Source organism: Oncorhynchus kisutch, linkage group LG2 (assembly GCF_002021735.2).
Source record: "Oncorhynchus kisutch isolate 150728-3 linkage group LG2, Okis_V2, whole genome shotgun sequence".
NCBI lineage: Eukaryota > Metazoa > Chordata > Actinopteri > Salmoniformes > Salmonidae > Oncorhynchus > Oncorhynchus kisutch.
This window is the reverse complement of record NC_034175.2, coordinates 14,772,889-14,790,943: the sequence shown is the minus strand read 5'-3', so window position 1 is coordinate 14,790,943 and position 18,055 is coordinate 14,772,889. Positions and strand designations below refer to the sequence as shown.

The 18,055-nt window shown below is 40.6% G+C and overlaps 1 protein-coding gene across 7 annotated transcripts in view; it reads right to left on the bottom strand.

The window, feature by feature from the left end:
• Positions 1-18,055, bottom strand: part of LOC109901897 (protein cordon-bleu) — a 73,993-nt gene extending 55,938 nt beyond the window's left edge. For 4 of the 7 annotated variants that reach the window (XM_031788371.1, XM_031788394.1, XM_031788390.1 and 1 more), the window contains exon 1: positions 17,880-18,055. In XM_031788371.1, coding sequence (XP_031644231.1) covers positions 17,880-17,893 — 14 coding nt within the window. In that variant the 5' untranslated portion in view covers positions 17,894-18,055. Of the gene's footprint in view, positions 1-4,772; positions 4,919-17,879 lie in introns of those variants that run through there. The other 3 variants (XM_020497905.2, XM_020497909.2, XM_031788377.1) reach the window with 2 other exon arrangements.

The window sequence follows — 18,055 nt, the reverse complement described above, 5'->3', positions numbered from 1 at the left end:
TTTATTTTGCTCCTTTGCACCCCATTATTTTTTTATTTCTACTTTGCACATTCTTCCATTGCAAAACTACCATTCCAGTATTTTACTTGCTATATTGTATTTACTTTGCCATCATGGCCTTTTTTTGCCTTTACCTCCCTTCTCACCTCATTTGCTCACATTGTATATAGACTTGTTTATACTGCATTATTGACTGTATGTTTGTTTTTACTCCATGTGTAACTCTGTGTCGTTTTATCTGTCGAACTGCTTTGCTTTATCTTGGCCAGGTCGCAATTGTAAATGAGAACTTGTTCTCAACTTGCCTACCTGGTTAAATAAAGGTAAAATAAAAATAAAATAAAATAAATAAAGAGCACTTTTTGCCAGTCCTGTCTGGTCCAGCGACGGTGGGTTTGTGCCCATAGGCGACGTTGTTGCCGGTGATGTCTTACAACAGGCCTAAAAGCCCTCAGTCCAGCCTCTCTCAGCCTATTGCGGACAGTCTGAGCACTGATGGAGGGATGTGCGTTCCTGGTCTAACTCGGGCAGTTGTAGCGCCGTCTTAGGCGTCTCACAGTACGGACATTGCAATTAACTGGCCACATCTGCAGTCCTCATGCCTCTTTGCAGCATGCCTAAGGCATGTTCACACAGATGAGCAGGGACCATGGGCATCTTTCTTTTGGTGTTTTTCAGAGCCAGTAAAAAGGCCTCTTTAGTGTCCTAAGTTTTCATAACTGTGACCTTAATTGCCTACCATCTATAAGCTGTTAGTGTCTTAACAACCGTTCCACAGGTGCATGTTCATTAATTATTTATAGTTCTTGAGCATGGGAAAGTGTTTAAACCCTTTACAATGAAGATCTGTGAAGTTATTTGGATTTTTACAAATGATCTTTGAAAGACAGGGTCCTGAAATAGGGACATTTCTTTTTTTGCTGAGTTTATTTGCCTTGCGGTTTTCATTATGTTTAGGTCATGGTTCGTGGTGTCTCCAAAGTTTTTTGGGGTGTATTATTTTTGTTGCGTATATTTAAAACGTGTCCCCTTTAGGACAATGATAACTGGTGAGTCACTATGGAGGGTAATGTGGGTGTTTCGGTTGTAGAATATGTAGAGGGTGTAACAGGGTATATTCCGTTGCAGTCCAGAGTACTCCAACATCAGACACTTCTTGCCCCGCCCCCCCACAGCCTCTTCCCAAATGCCATGCTCTATCATTACACACCCACACACCATGCTCAGAATACTCCGGCTCTGCTAGCCTTGGACTGTTCCAAAGCTGCTGGTTCTGGGAGGGACAGGACTATACTGACTGTAACCACATCTCTGGGGGAACAAGTGAACTCAGCTCCTCTTGCTCTAACACAGGTGCCTTCTGGGATCAATTACTCATTGGCAGTAAGAGAGAGATACATGAATAAGAAAAGAGCATCTCTGGGCTGCCGTTCTCTCTGACATCCACCTAAGGGAGAGGCAGAGGCACCACTTGTCATACTGTAACAAAATCAGACACCACCCCTCTTCCCTTCACAGCAGTCAGAGACATGTAAGCTAGGTGCCTAGGCCTGGTCATCTGCTCCTGACTGGTTGGTGAATAGGGCTGCCTGGTCTATGTATGACTAGTGGTGAGACATTGCATAAGTAATTACAGCCACAGGAAAAAACAGCCAACATATTCACCTCAACTAAACACTCTTAGAAAACAGGGTTCTTTGGCTGTTTTTTTGGTTCCAGGTAGGATCCTTTGGGTTCCATGTAAAACCCTCTGTGGGTAGGGTTTTACATGGAACCCAAAAGGGTTCAAACCTGGAACCAAAAAGGGTTCTTCAAAGGGTTCTCCTATGGGGACACCCCGAAGAGCCCTTTTAGGTGCTATATAACACTGTTTGTGTGTATGCATGCCACCTACCTAGCGAACAAATAATGACAAAGCATCCTCACTTCAAAGTACCTCAGGAATGTCTACTATTAAATAGAGCAAACACCACAGAGCACCAGCAGTGTTCTGAAGTCATTTCAGAAGTAGGCTATTGACACAACAAATACATACAACTATAGTTTACTGATAAGACATGGCTGAGTGGACCAAACAAAGCCTCTGAAGCCAGATGGTGCAGTGCTGAGTTAATAGGGTAATTTCTTTAGCATCCCATATTACTGCAGATACATCTGTGTCCCAAAGGATACCCTATTTCTATATAGTGCACAACTTTTGACCAGGATCCATAGGGCTTTGATCAAAAGTAGGGCACTATGTAGAGAATAGGTTGCCATTTGGGAAGCAGACTAAGTCTCTGCTCTAATCCACTGACCGCTTCAGACCATGGTCTTAGACTAACAACTCTCACTTAGCCATGACCCATGTCATGAGAAGACCTGTCCCCTTTAATAGAGACCGTGTTCCACGTGTATCTGGACAGGATTCAGTCCCTCTCAATCCCAGACAGAACCTAATCTTCGAGGATTGCACATGCCAGTGCAAACAAGAGAAGCCTATACTGTATAGCATACCCTATACACCAGATCTGCATCCCTACAGTATATAGTGCACTACTTTTGACCAGAGCCCTATGGGCCATGGTCAAAAGTAGAGCACTATATAGGGAATAGTGTGCCATTTGAGATGCAGACCAGGATTATACTGTATAACCTCTAGACCAGCTGCTGTGTGTGTGAAACCATCCCTGGTGGAGGGTAATATCCCACAAGACGGTGAGTAGAGCACTGAGCACCGGGGACTGGGGAGGGAGGGAACAGAACAGCAGGAAATAACAATTAGTTTGTTCCATACTCCCTAAGCAGCTCCCTCAATTAACAAAGCTCTGCTGCAGGGAAGGACTCAGAGAAACAATATTATACCACTCCTCTTTTAGCCATAGACACACCAAACCAGCCAATATAAGAACATGGCCATTAATGAACTCAAGATTACTACCACACCTAACCTAATATTTGGGGGCTTGTCTCAACTGTACTGTAGAGTCGTGGCCAAAAGTTGAGAATGACACAAATATTAATTTTCACAAAGTCTGCTGCCTCAGTTTGTATGATGGCAAATTGCATATACTCCAGAATGTAATGAAGAATGATCAGATGAATTGCAAAGTCCCTCTTTGCCATGCAAATGAACTGAATCCCCAAAATACGTTTTCACTGCATTTCAGCCCTGCCACAAAAGGACCAGCTGACATCATGTCAGTGATTCTCTCATTAACACAGGTATTGAGTATTGAAGAGGACAAGGCTGGAGATCACTCGGTCATGCTGATTGAGTTCGAATAACAGACTGGAAGCTTCAAAAGGAGGGTGGTGCTTGGAATCATTGTTCGTCCTCTGTCAACCATGGTTACCTGCAAGGAAACACGTGCCGTCATCATTGCTATGCACAAAAAGGGCTTCACAGGCAGGATATTGCTGCCAGTAAGATTGCACCTAAATCAACCATTTATCGGATCATCAAGAACTTCAAGGAGAGCGGTTCAATTGTTGTGAAGAAGGCTTCAGGGAGGCCAAGAATGTCCAGCAAGTGCCAGGACCGTCTCCTAAAGTTGATTCAGCTGCGGGATCGGGGCACCACCAGTACAGACCTTGCTCAGGAATGGCAGCAGGCAGGTGTGAGTGCATCTGCACACACAGTGAGGCGAAGACTTTGAGGATGGCCCGGTGTCAAGAAGGGCAGCAAAGAAGCCACTTCTCTCCAGGAAAAACACCAGGGACAGACTGTTATTCTGCAAAAAGTACAGGGATTGGACTGCTGAATACTGGGGCAAAGTCATTTTCTCTGATGAATCCCCTTTCCGATTGTTTGGGGCATCCGGAAAAAAGCCTGTCCGGAGAAGACAAGTTGAGCGCTTACCATCAGTCCTGTGTCATGCCAACAGTAAAGCATCCGGAGACCATTCATGTGTGGGGTTGCTTCTCAGCCAAGGAAGTGGGCTCACTAACAATTTTGCCTAAGAACACAGCCATGAATAAAGAACGAGTGCAACTTCTCCCAACCATCCAGGAACAGTTTGGTGATGAACAATGCCCTTTCCAGCATGATGGAGCACGTTGCCATAAGGCAAAAGTGATAACTAAGTGGCTCAGGGAACAAAACATTGATATTTTAGGCCCATGGCCAGGAAACTCCCCAGACCTTAATCTCAATGAGAACTTGTGGTCAATCCTCAAGAGGCGGGTGAACCAACAAAAACCCACAAACTCAAAGCATTGATTATGCAAGAATGGGCTGCCATCAGTCAGGATGTGGCCCGGAAGTTAATTGACAGCATGCCAGGGCGGATTGCAGAGGTCTTGAAAAAGAAGGGTCAACACTGCAAATATTGACTCTATGCATCAACTTCATGTAATTGTCAATAAAAGCCTTTGACACATATGAAATACTTGTAATTATACTTCACTATTCCATAGTAACATCTGACAAAAATATCTAAAGACACTGAAGCAGCAGACTTTGTGGAAATGAATGCGTCATTCTCAAAACTTTTGACCACGACACAGATCAGTCTTCACCACAAACCCACCTACCACACAATCCTCAGACTACACAGTCTGACAGTGGCCTAAAATAGGTCTTGTAGCTTAGTGCTCAACTTGTGTTGAAACAGCCCCTCATGTCCACCATTCACTAGAGCACACTGCAACTAGTCAGCAGACTGCTGTAGAGTAATGACTCACTTAAAAAATGTTGCCCTCTTGACTACAATAACCTACATAACATTTAAAAGCAATCAATTCCCTAAATTGGTATGCGTGTGTGTGTACATGATTATAATGTTACCTACCAATAAGTTGAAACATATTCTCTTCAAAACTGCGTAAACAAGTCGTAACTGCGTAAACAATAGTAAAACTTGATCGGTCAGGTCCCAACACAGCATGTGCACTGAAGAGTCCATGGAAGTAATTCATCTGCTGCGTGTGGTGGCAGTCAGAACTATTTATAAAGACTAGTGCCAGGCAGTCAGGTCATTTCAAACCCGATTGCCAGTAAAACAGGAATAGTTATTTCCAGCCATATACCACCGCCAACAATACATCACTTCTCTGTAATCTTGCAAAAAGCTTAAAATGATCTTCTCTTGAAAAACAAATAGAAATGCCTGTCCTCAAACCATCTCAATAGAAACGTCAAGGTTATAGTTTCAGGGATACACCTAAAGTATAAATGAGCCAGTTTGCTACAGCAGGAAAATAATCCCGCAGCAACAGGAAATGTGAATTATTATGTGGATTATAATTAATGGATATTTTTGTAGGAGTTGACACACATTTCGTAAGGGAAAATCAAGTCTGACATTTCAAAGAGGAAATTACAAACTTGAGAAGACTTTTAAAACCTCAAGGAAACAAAAATGTTTTAAATGTCCCCCTGCAACAGGGTGATCAAATTAAGATCCTACATCTATACACACAAATGTAAGTAAGGGAAATGAGGGTGGGGCAGGGGACTGCTTAGTGAGCAAAATGTTAATGGACCACAAGCTTTAAGACTGCACTGGGTGTGTCTCTGAAGCTGGTCTGAGGCCCGTCTGGTCTGGGGAGACAAGCAGGAGTGTAGCTGGTGCTTAAGGACAACACTCTCTACTGCTAATGGGGAGTGTATTTTAGGTAACATTACCAGTGAACAGACAGAGAAGCATGAACAACATAGTGATAAGACAATAAATGGTTGACAGTCAAAGGGTGAAATCAAAGTGAAGATGCACAGTGGCTTATTATTTTAGATGATCTTTGGTCCATATAATCGACTGTAAACTCAAAACAGGCACTGCGAGTAGTCACTCTGCCACAACAAAAAGCCACTAAAGCATTTGAGCAAAAGGACATGTTAAAATACAGACTGTAATATACTTCATACGGTAAAAAATATGAACATCTATTTCAAATTTCTAATGTTTACAAGCAATAATAGATAGTTCATTGGGTATTACAGCTACATGCAACTGAGGAATTCTGCATTTTCCAGGCTATATTGCACCATTTGCACCCGCCTGCACCATTTGCACCCGCCTGTGAGGCACAATATACAGTGAGTATCCACATGGTTGAAACTCACCGAAATAGTAAGTGGGACTATTTTGCAATTGTGTCATCTTCAACATGATAATATGCTAAATAAATATACATAAAATTAAACACATACTGTTGTGATCAGGGTTGAACTCCCGATAATGTCCTATAGCACAGTAAAGCAGAGCAGGGCTAGGAAGAGCAAGGCTCTCTGGGCTAGCTAAGCTAAAAAGGCTGGTGTCTCAGGGTGTCTGAAAGTTATCCCAAATGGCACTGTCACGCCTTGGTCATAGTATTTTGTGTTTTCGTTATATATTTGGTCAGGCCAGGGTGTGACATGGGTTTATTTTGTTGTGTTTCGTATTGGGGTTTTGTAGGCATTGGGATTGCGGCTGAGTAGGGGTGTAGCATAGGTTTGGCTGCCTGAGGCGGTTCTCAATCAGAGTCAGGTGATTCTCGTTGTCTCTGATTGGGAACCATATTTAGGTAGCCGGGGTTTCACTGTGTATTTTGTGGGTAATTGTTCCTGTCTTTGTGTTAGTTAGCACCAGACAGGCTGTATAGGTTTTCACGTTTCGTTTGTTGTTTTGTATTTAAGTTATTTCATGTATCGTACATATTTTCATTAAAAGAACATGAGTAACCACCATGCTGCATTTTGGTCCGACTCTCCTTCGACGGAAGAAAGCCGTTACAGGCACTCTAATCCCTATGTAGTGTACTACTTTTGACCAGGGTCCATACACAGCTTCAGACATGAATTACAGACTGCCAGTTATCTGCCTGTCTGGCCTTTACAGGGCTTCATTTGGTAAAGTCCTTCATCACTTTGAAACCACATCGTGCTTTAGTAGCCTCCACTAAAATTGCCTGCTCAGATTTCAAAATCTAGTCACCCAGGTATCAAAAATGAGAAGTGGACTGTGTCCCAAATGGCACCCTAGTCCCTTGACAGGGACCATAGGTCAAAATAGGGCTGGGCGATAAATCAATAGCAATAATTATTGGAGGTAATTACTTCCCGCAGTAACGATATAAAACATTTAGATAAATTTTCGATAATGTCGATATAGAATAATTAGGTACAGCAGTCCATTTCACATCTGTGACGCAGCAGGAATGTGCAGAGAAGTGACAATATGCACATGGAGAGGTATATGCCCACAAAAAAAACACATAGCATCTCGAGTGATGGAGTAGCCACAATTAACCACGAAATATTAGTGATGTAGGTGAAAACAGTGTCCGTGATAGCCATAGAGAAGGAGCAGCTTACAACGAAGAAACTATTGATAAAAAGGGTTAAACTGTTTCAGTAATTTGGAAGTGGTTTGGCATTTTGAAGTCCGACAGAAGAGCAGAACAATGTTCGATGCAAATTGTGCCGTAGACAGGTGGCTACGAAGTCCGGTAATACGACAAATCTTTTTCAACATCTGAAGCAGTCACTCTTTGGAACATGCAGGAAGTTTGAGTTTGCGCAACGGTATTGATAAACTCCCCTCAAGCACCAGCCAATCTAGGGATGTTTGCCCGAAGCAGTCAACACAGTGTTTATGCCCTACAATCAAACATCGAAAAGACAAAGACATCACAAATGCTATTATGCATTGCATTGCTAAGGACATGCTACCAATTAGCACTGTCGAAAAAGACGGTTTCAAGAGGCTTATCAATTTAATTGACCCCAGGTAGAGTTGAAGTCAGAAGTTTACATACACTTTTAAATTTCTTGTTAACAAACTGTAGTTTTTGCAAGTTTTAAGACATCTACTTTATGCATGACACAAGTCATTTTTCCAACAATTGTTTACAGACAGATTATTTCACGGAATCATAATTCAAGTGGGTCAGAAGTTCACATACACTAAGTTGACTGTGCCTTTAAACATCTTGCAAAATTCCAGAAAATTATGTCACGGCTTTAGAAGCTTCTGATAGGTTAATTGACATCATTTGAGTCAATTGGAGGTGTACCTGTGGATATATTTCAAGGCCTACCTTCAAATTCAGTGCCTCTTTGCTTGACATCATGGGAAAATCAAAAGAAATCAGCCAAGACCTCAGAAAAAGAATTGTAGACCTCCACATGTCTGGTTCATCCTTGGGAGCAATTTACAAACGCCTGAAGGTACCACGTTCATCTGTACAAACAATAGTACGCAAGTATAAATACCATGGGACCACGCAGCCGTCATACCGCTCAGGAAGGAGATGCGTTCTGTCTCCTAGAGATGAACGTACTTTGGTGCGAAAATTTCAAATCATTCCCAGAACAGCAGCAAAGGACCTTGTGAAGATGCTGGAGGAAACAGGTACAAATGTATCTATATCCACAGTAAAACGAGTCCTATATTGACATAACCTGAATGGCCGCTCAGCAAGGAAGAAGCCACTGCTCCAAAACCGCCATAAAAAAAACAGACAAAGATCGTACTTTTTGGAGAAATATCTTCTGGTCTGATGAAACTAAAATGACCATAATGGCCATAAAGACCATTGTTATGTTTGGAGGAAAAAGGGGGAAGCTTCCATGCCAAAGAACACGGGGAAGCACGGGGAAAGGCAGCATCATGTTGTGGGGGTGCTTTGCTGCACTTCACAAAATAGATGGCATCATGAGGCAAGAAAATGATGTGGATATATTGAAGCAACATCTCAAGACATCAGTCAGGAAGTTAAATCTTGGTCTTCCAAATGGACAATAACCCCAAGCATACTTCCAAAGTTGTGGCAAAATGGTTTAAGGACAACAAAGTCAAGGTACTGGATTGGCCATCACAAAGCCCTGACCTCAAACCTATAGAACATTTGTGAGCAGAACTGAAAAAGTGTGTGCGAGCAAGGAGACTTACAAACCTGACTCTGTCAGGAGGAATGGTCCAAAATTGACCCAACGTATTGTGGGAAGCTTGTGGAAGGCTACCCAAAACTTTTGACCCAATTTAAAAGGCAATGCTACCAAATACTAATTGAGTGTATGTAAACTTCTGACCCACTGGGAATGTGATGAAAGAAATAAAAGCTTAAATAAATCATTCTCTCTACTATTATTCTGACATTTCACATTCTTAAAATAAAGTGGTGATCCTAACTGACCTAAGACAGGGAATTTTTACTAGGATTAAATGTCAGGAATTGTGAAAAACTGAGTTTAAATGTATTTGGCTCAGGTGTATGTAAACTTCCAACTTCAACTGTACCTGCCCCCTGGCCGCAAACATGGAACAATTTTCCTTCAAGTATAATTGTATGTGTAGCTCACATAACTTTTTTAAATTATCTTTATTTAACTAGGCAAGTCAGTTAATAACAGCTTCTTACTTACAATGACGGCCTATCGGGGAACAGTGGGTTAACTGCCTTGTTCAGGGGTAGAACAACAGATTTTTACCTTGTCAGCTCAGGGATTCGATCTAGCAACCTTTCGGTTACTGGCCCAATGCTCTAACCACGGTTTGTTCAGACATTCTTGAGTTTGAAGCAGATATGCACCTTTTAAACATTATTTGATTAATATCGTGTTAATTATCATTATCGAATGAAAAAATATATAGATAGGGATAATTTATTTGCCATATCGCCCAGCCATAAGTCAAAATTAGTGCAATATACTCTATAGGGAATAGGGTGCCATTTGGTACATTCTTCCATCCCTGTGAGTGTTTTACGGGCTGCATTTCCCTTTAAACCTTCCTTCTTGCCATGTAAAATAAAGCTGTTAATGCCTCTGTGATGACATTAGCTGACAAAAGTAGAACACCCTAACAAATGGCAGTTGTCATAGTAATCTAAAGAGAACCATTTTACCAACAGCTAAAGGTGCTACCTTTGACATGTTCCATTGGGAAAAAATGATTATCAATCCAATAAGTGAGTCGTTCCCCAAAATGAGTGCCTTTTGTGTCCCTTTCATATTTTATTTAAATATGAAAGGGACACAAAATAAGTAATTGTGCACAATTATTGAACTTGAAAAACCTGTTATATTAAATCAGGGCGGCAGGGTAGCCTAGTGGTTAGAGTGTTGGACTAGTAACCGGAAGGTTGCAAGTTCAAACCCCTGAGCTGACAAGGTATAAATCTGTCGTTCTGCCCTTGAACAGGCAGTTAACCCACTGTTCCGATGCCGTCATTGAAAATAAGAATTTGTTCTTAACTGACTTGCCTAGTTAAACAAATTTAAATGAAGTGTCCTTTAATATAGACCAAATAGAAATGCAATAAATCTGTTTGTTTTTTAATAAGACTAAAAACTTTCAGCATTTTGACATGTCCCTCTGTGTATCCTCTGACTTCCAGGAAGATTTTAACCCACTTAACTTGGAGAAATGTTGGGGTTTTCACCAGGATTGTAAAGCCCTAGTTTTGTTGCTTTGATAGTCATTTCTGAATACTATTATTTAGTTAAAGTGATGTTTTTATTTTAAAAAGGTCAACCCTGCTCAACTCTTGCTTTAATTTTTTTAAAGAAACCTTGATCTAATAGTCAAATCATAGTCTAAAAGCAGGTGGGCTGGTTGTACCCTTTTTTACAGTTTTGTGATGTAAAACTGAGTGGATCGTTTTAACAATTCCATTTTTTTGTGAAGCTTGCATTCAATTGTCCCTCCCTGTTGCACACAAGCTTCCATTCCTCATTTAATATGAAGTCCTCAATCCTGTTAGAGTCAACCCTGTTAATAGGCACTTACTATAGTAATTAGGGTTGCACGATATAAATCTGTGAATATTTCGGAATCAGCCGATATTAGCTAAAAATGCCAACATCGGTATCGGCCAATGTCTAGTTTAATGCCCTGATGTGCAAAACCGATGTCAAGGCTGACGTGCATACCTATATAAATGAAGGTACATGACGTAATGACGCCACGTAACATTTTGCACTATTTGTGCAACACAACATTCCTAAACTAGCCCACGATGTCTGCTGTGTGGATCAAGCCGTCATTTGAAAGAGTAACAGAATTTAAGTGAGACGAGTTGAAATCCATTAAAGCCAAGATAATGGAATTCATTGCCCTTGATGTTGGTGTTGGCTTTCGCCAACTGGTCGAGCACCGGTACACACTACCATGTGCACTATTTTTCAGATGTTGCCCTACTGGAATTACACAGTAATAGTGTCACTGCTATTAGCTTCACAATATACATACTATGGAACGCCATTTGGGTGTTTGTGTGTCAAGAATACACTGTCAAGAGTAGCACTGTCAAAGCTGTACAAAAGTCTGCAAACAAGCAAATATCAGCCACGAATGATGTGTTTACAATACTGCGTCAGTAATAAAGCATCATTTGTTCGCCCGCAACTTCTGGGGTAGCTAGCTTTAGCTTGGTATTTAGTTAGCACCAATACAACCAGCCTGAAAACAATGACCAGTAGAAACTGCAGTGATTTTCATTCTTCTTAGCAATGATTTAGGAATCCTTGTGAGTAAGTATTAGCTAGGTTGCCACTTGTTGTTCGCCTATTGAAATTGAACTTCAGTTCATGAAAATAAATAGCTAGCTAGCTACTTAACCCTGTTGCCCAAAGCTAAAGTTATAAGCAGCCAGCTATCTTCATTTGGCTAGTGATGCTCAACCGGACTGTGTTGTGAAGCTAGCCACAATAAGGATTAGGCACAATAGTGAAATTTGCAGATGGCCTTCAAAATAAAACTGTGTCATTGACAGTGATGCAAATGAATAGAAATAGTAGAATTATGCCATACTTTTATGTTGAAGGCTAACCACAAAGTCCATTATTGTAGCTAGCTTCACATAGATGGGTCAGACCACCATTAATCAAATAAGAACTGTCTTATAAATTAGGTGTATTTTAGATGACACCTAGCTATATAGTTAGCTAGCTCACTATGGCTACTGAAACAGATTGTTTGCATCCATGAGCTAGCTAGCTTTTTTTATGACCAGCACTGCAGGTGCATGAGACAACTTTACCAGCATCATAGCATACGTATAGTTGTGACATATGAAATACAAGTGATAGTGTAATCAATGTGTAATAACTACGTAAAAAACTTATGAACCCGTTAAATTATTATGTGACGTGCAGTCATATTCAGGTCCTGAATGGTCAACAAGCTTATTTGACACGTCAAATAGTGTTATTTAACACGTAAAAGTGTTAAATAGTATATTTTTTGACACACAAGACCCAAACAGCGTCCCATAGGAAAGACCCAAACGGCATTCCACAGAAATCCTGGTTGGGAATGAAACGACTGAACAAACAAATAATTAAACAGCACAACAAGTAAGTGAAAGAAATAGGTTTTGATTATGTTTTACTGGTAATGGGGACATACGTAAATGCCAACAAAATAACATTTTGGTCAGTGTGGTGTGCGTGTGTGTAATCTTCATTTAACTAGGCAAGTCAGTAAAGAACAAATTCTCATTTACAATGACGGCCTACCCCGGATGACGCTGGGCCAATTGTGTGCTGCCCTATGGGACTCTTAATCACGGCTGGATTTGATACAGCCTGGATTCGAACCAACGACTGTAGTGACGCCTCTTGCACCGAGATGTAGTGCCCTGGACCGCTGCATCCATGTGTGTGTGCCAATTATTTAACTGTACTAGAATGCTTAAAAAGGCAGCATTTTTTTAAATATCGGTATCGGGTTTTTTTGCAAGGTAAATATTAGATATCGGTATCAGCCAAAAATGTCATGTGGGAGCTTTACTGATAGTAATTTCTTTATTTTAAACTTCTTAGGGATAGCCCCCTTTTTTTCAATTTTCACCTAAAATGATATACCCAAATCTAACTGCCTGTAGCTCAGGCCCTGAAGCAAGGATATGCATATTCTGGGTATGATTTGAAAGGAAACACTGAAGTTTGTGGAAATGTGAATTGAATGTAGGAGAATATAACACAATAGATCTGGTAGAAGAAAATACAACTGTTTTTTTCCTACCAGCATCTTTGAAATGCAACAGTTCTAGCCATCACTCTGCTTGTAATTCTGATGGTGTCCACAAGACAGCAGCAGTGTATGTGCAAAGTTTCAGACGGATAACTTGAAGTATGAGCAAACTACTTGACATTTAGTGTGCAGTCACATAGGTACATTCAGGCAAATCGTGAAGGAGACATTTACATTCTTCTGGAAGAATATCGTCAAATCTGTATACTTGGACTTTGAATGAGCTTTTCCAGTATTAGTAGCCATATTATAAGTTCAACATTTGCAAAACACCCAGTTTTCACAACTCTCCATATTCTTATAACTTTTTGTCCAAAAGGAAAAGGCTTGCTGTCGCACAAGGTTAGCGGCTACATTTTGCCTCAGATTCCTCAGATCTCTGAGGAATAAATACGAATGTGATTTGACAGGTTGAAACAACATTTACGGTTAGATTTCCACAGATTCCTTTCTTTGCAAATTGAATAAGTGGAAACACAAAATCGATTGTGCATGCTATATGGACCTTTTTAGGATATGAAAAAGGATTTTATCTAACAAAACAACACTTCATGTTATCTCTGGGACCCTTTGGATGATAAATCAGAGCAAGATTTCAGAATGTAAGCACACATTTCACCTTCAGGAGGTGAATTTATCAAACCCATCGCGGTGAAAAAAGTGTTTTGTTGTTAGGAGCTCTCCTCAAACAATAGCATGCCATTTTTTTCCGCAGTAATAGCTACTGTAAATTGGACAGCGTAATTATATTAACAATAATTTAAGCTTTCAGCTGATATAAGACATATGTACCGACATTTGTTTTTTCTCTCAAATCTGCGCTCGTGACACATGGCACTGCATGATTTACAACTATCCCGTTGACGGGACGCCTATCCCTAAGTTGGGAAAACGTTCAACTTTATTAAAAAAACATGTGTTCTTCACGACAGAAAATAAATCTTGTCAAAAAAATATATACATGTTTTTGCCAAGTTACACTACTCAAAAGGCACCTAATCGATGGAACAACCCAACTACTGCTTTTCTTGGCCAGTGATCACATGAAAAAGAGATTTGAAAAATGTTCAGTCAATGGGAACAACCAAGGAAATGGCACCATTGGTCTCCAGAGGGACAGGCAGAGCAGAGAGGAATGTTCAGCAACTGCTGTCTTTAAATAACCACTATTCATCATGTGCTTTCTGCAACATGTCATAGGAGGTGATTATATAAAAGCCTTCAGCGGGGTGGAGGAGATGCAGGACCATGGGTGCAAAATACAAAGGATTTGGTTTACTTGCAGGTAATAAGGGTTGTGGACATCAGCCTCCCACAACAACACAGGTAAATAGATTCTACCACATTATGACGTCTGAAGGATAGAACGTGTTTCTGCACAAAAAGATATAGAATAATAACTATACAACAATCCCAATACTGAAGAGTCCGATTTACGTCTGTAAGAAGATTTGCATTACACTGTATGATGTAATTGTGTAGATTAGGATAGATTGAAAGTACAACACAGCAGTTTTAGAGATGATGTTTTGTGTTGCCTCCACGGAATGGGAAGGAGCTGCAGCATATGGAGTCAACAACAACAAAGGTAACAAAAGAACTACAGAGACAGTACAAATTCAGTAACAGCCACTGCTTCTGTTATGAACTGGCCCACAGTTGTTTTCCAATCAGTGGTCATACATGTATTTTCTATAGAATTCAACTGGAATTCTCTGCCAGTCAATACATACAGTACTGTATGCTATGGCTTTTGATGTGTCTGTCTGCTGACAACTACCTCAACTAAAGATAGAAGAGTAAAATAGTTTTATGCTTACATCAATTCATTTTTTTTTTTTTTATATAGCCTCATATATACATATACACACGTTCAAAAGTTTGGGGTCACTTAGAAATGTCCTTGTTTTTGAAAGAAAAGCACATTTTTGTCCATTAAAATAACATCAAATTGATCAGAAATACAGTGTGGACATTGTTAATATTGTAAATTACTATTGTAGCTGAAAATGACAGATTTCTTATGGAATATCTACATAGGTGTACAGAGTCCCATTATCAGCAACCATCACTCCTGTGTTCCAATGGCACGTTGTGTTAGCTAATCCAAGTTTATCATTTTAAAAGGCTAATTGATCATTAGAAAACCCTTTTGCAATTATGTTACCACAGCTGAAAACTGTTGTTCTGATTAAAGAAGCAATAACACTGGCCTTCTTTAGACTAGTTGTGGAACAGGGGAACCCAAGAGCAGACTCAGATGAGGAGACTGGATGACGTAACCAAGGTATTTATTGAAACACGGGGGGGTGGAGTGCAGGTCAGGGGAAGCTCCGGCAGGTTGCTGGAAAACAGATGCGGAGACTGAGGCTGGATCGAGAGGGTTTGAGACAGGGTAAGCAGGTCCGGAGGGAATCCAAGGTAGTAGTAGAGTGGGGAATCAAGAACAGAGTAGCAGAATGACAAGACGTGGGACTGGAGACAGGGACCAGACTCAGCGCGGGCAGAATGAGCAGAGATTACAATCTGGAAGTGGCAGGGCTGAGTATATGTAGAGGTCTTGATTATGGAACAGGTTGCAGCTGGTGGGGATCTGCTCTGACTCCAGCACACCTGTCTCCACACACACACACACACACACTGAGGGAGAGAGTACTGGAGGAGTGGCGGCAGGTCAAGGAGACACAGGATAAGCAGTAGAGGGCGTTGCAGGAGCAGATGTGACAGTTGAGTATCTGGAGCATCAGCATTTGTGGGTTTGATTACAGGCACAAAATGGCCAGAAACAAATAACTTTCTTCTGAAACTGTTCTGAGAAATAAAGGCTATTTATTCCATGCGAGAAATTGACAAGAAACTGAAGATCTTGTACAACGCAGTGTACTAATCCCTTCACAGAACAGCTCAAACTGTCTCTAACCAGAATAGAAAGAGGAGTGGGAGGCCCCGGTGCACAGATGAGCAAGATGACAAGTACATTAGAGTGTCTAGTGCAAAACACCAGTCTCAACGTCAACAGTGAAGAGGCGTCTCCGGGATGCTGGCATTCTAGGCAGAATGGCAACGAAAAAGCCATATCTCAGACTGTCCAATAAAAAGAATAGATTAAGATGGGCAAAAGAACAGACACTAGACAGAGGAAGATTGGTAAGAAGTGTTATGGACAGACAAATCTAAGTTTGGGGTTCTCGGATCACAAAGAAGAACATTTGTGAGATGCAGAAAAAATGAAAAGGAGTGCTTGACACAATCTGTCAAGCATGGTGGAGGCAATGTGATGGTCTGGGGGTGCTTTGGTGATAGTAAAGTGGGAGATTTGTACAGGGTAAAAGGGATCTTGAAGAAGGAAGACTATCACTCCATTTTGCAACACCATGCCATACCCTGTGGACGGCGCTTAATTGGAGCCAATTTCCTCCTACAACAGAACAATGAGCCAAAGCACAGCTCCAATCTATGCAATAACTATTTAGGGAAGAAGCAGTCAGCTGGTATTCTGTCTATAATGGAGTCGCCAGCAGTCACCGGATCTCAACCCTATTGAGCTGTGGACAAGACAATCCAACTTGTGAGAGGTGCTTCATGAAGAATGGGTGAAATCTCTTCAGATTACCTCAACAAATTGACAACTGGAATGCCAAAGGTCTGCAAGGCTGTAATTGCTGCAAATGGAAGATTCTTTGACGAAAGCAAAGTTTGAAGGACAATTATTATTTCAATTAAAAATCATTATTTATAACCTTGTCAACATCTTGACTATATTTTCTATTCATTTTGCAACTAATTTAATGGAAAACAAGGACATTTCTAAGTGCCCCCAAACTTTTGAACGTTAGTGTGTGTAAGTATGTATGTATGTACACACACTGAACAAGAACATAAATGCAACATACAAAGTGTTGGTCCCATGTTTCATTGCATGTTGCATTTATATTTTTGTTCAGTATATATTTGACAGAGCTACAGTAATAATGTAAAACGGGGGCGGCAGGTAGCCTAGTGGTTAGAGCCCTGGACTAGTAACCGAAAGGTTGAAACTGCAAGATCAAATCCCTGAGCTGACAATGTATAAATCTGTTGTTCTTCCCCTGAACAAGGCAGTTAACCCACTGTTCCTAGGCTGTCATTGAAAATAAGAGTGTTCTTAAATGACTTGCCTAGTTAAATAAAGGTGAAAAAAGACTGACTGTCCGATCACAAATGAGCTTCATGCAACTCAAAGGCCTGCTAGGTGGAAAATAGGCTTTCTCCATGTTTCTCGTGTCAAGTGACCTTATGACCAACTTGATCACCATTCCTCAATATTCTGATAATTTAATTGTTTAAACAGTTATTCAAACACAATACTTATTCACATACATATTTGGAATGGGAAAGACAAACAGTTATTAGAAACCTCAAATTCCTCACTTACCCTATTGGAGGTTTTGTGGCTGTGTTGACCTCTCCAAAGTCCACTTCTGCATGTGGCACTGACTGTTTTTGCTAATATCCAACTTCAATGGTAAATGCTTGGCTATCCTCAATATTTTCCTTTTGTCCTGTCATCAAGGACACCAACGCTCTACTGATATCTAAGCCCATTGATATCCAAATAACCGATAAAACAAAAAAGTGTTATTTTATTATTCTTAAACAAAATATGGGTGCTATTTTTCTAATGAAACAATAGTTGAGAATTGTTTGATTACTTCTAGGCGACAATACAGTAAACAAAATGTCAGTAGGCTAGGCTATTTAAAAATAAGAATTACACATTAGTTTCACATCAATTGCAAAATAGGATTTACAGGCCCATACAAAAGTGACTGCTGAAATTTGACAGACTAAAGTCCTGCAACATAGTAACAGTTGTCTACACAACAAAAAGTCGCAGCGTAGAGACACAAAGTAACCACATAATCTTTCAGGATGTGATAGGTAGAATAGTGTACTTACGTCGACTCAAACATTGTTTCAATTCATTTTCATATTCTCATAGCAGGTAATTGCAAAGCGATTTTGGAATAATCCGTGTATATGCCTGTTGTCCCTGTTCTAGTCCAAACCCGCCTTCGTCAGCACTCTAACGTCAATCATGCTCATTGGGAATTCACTGCCAGCTCCAGAAGGCG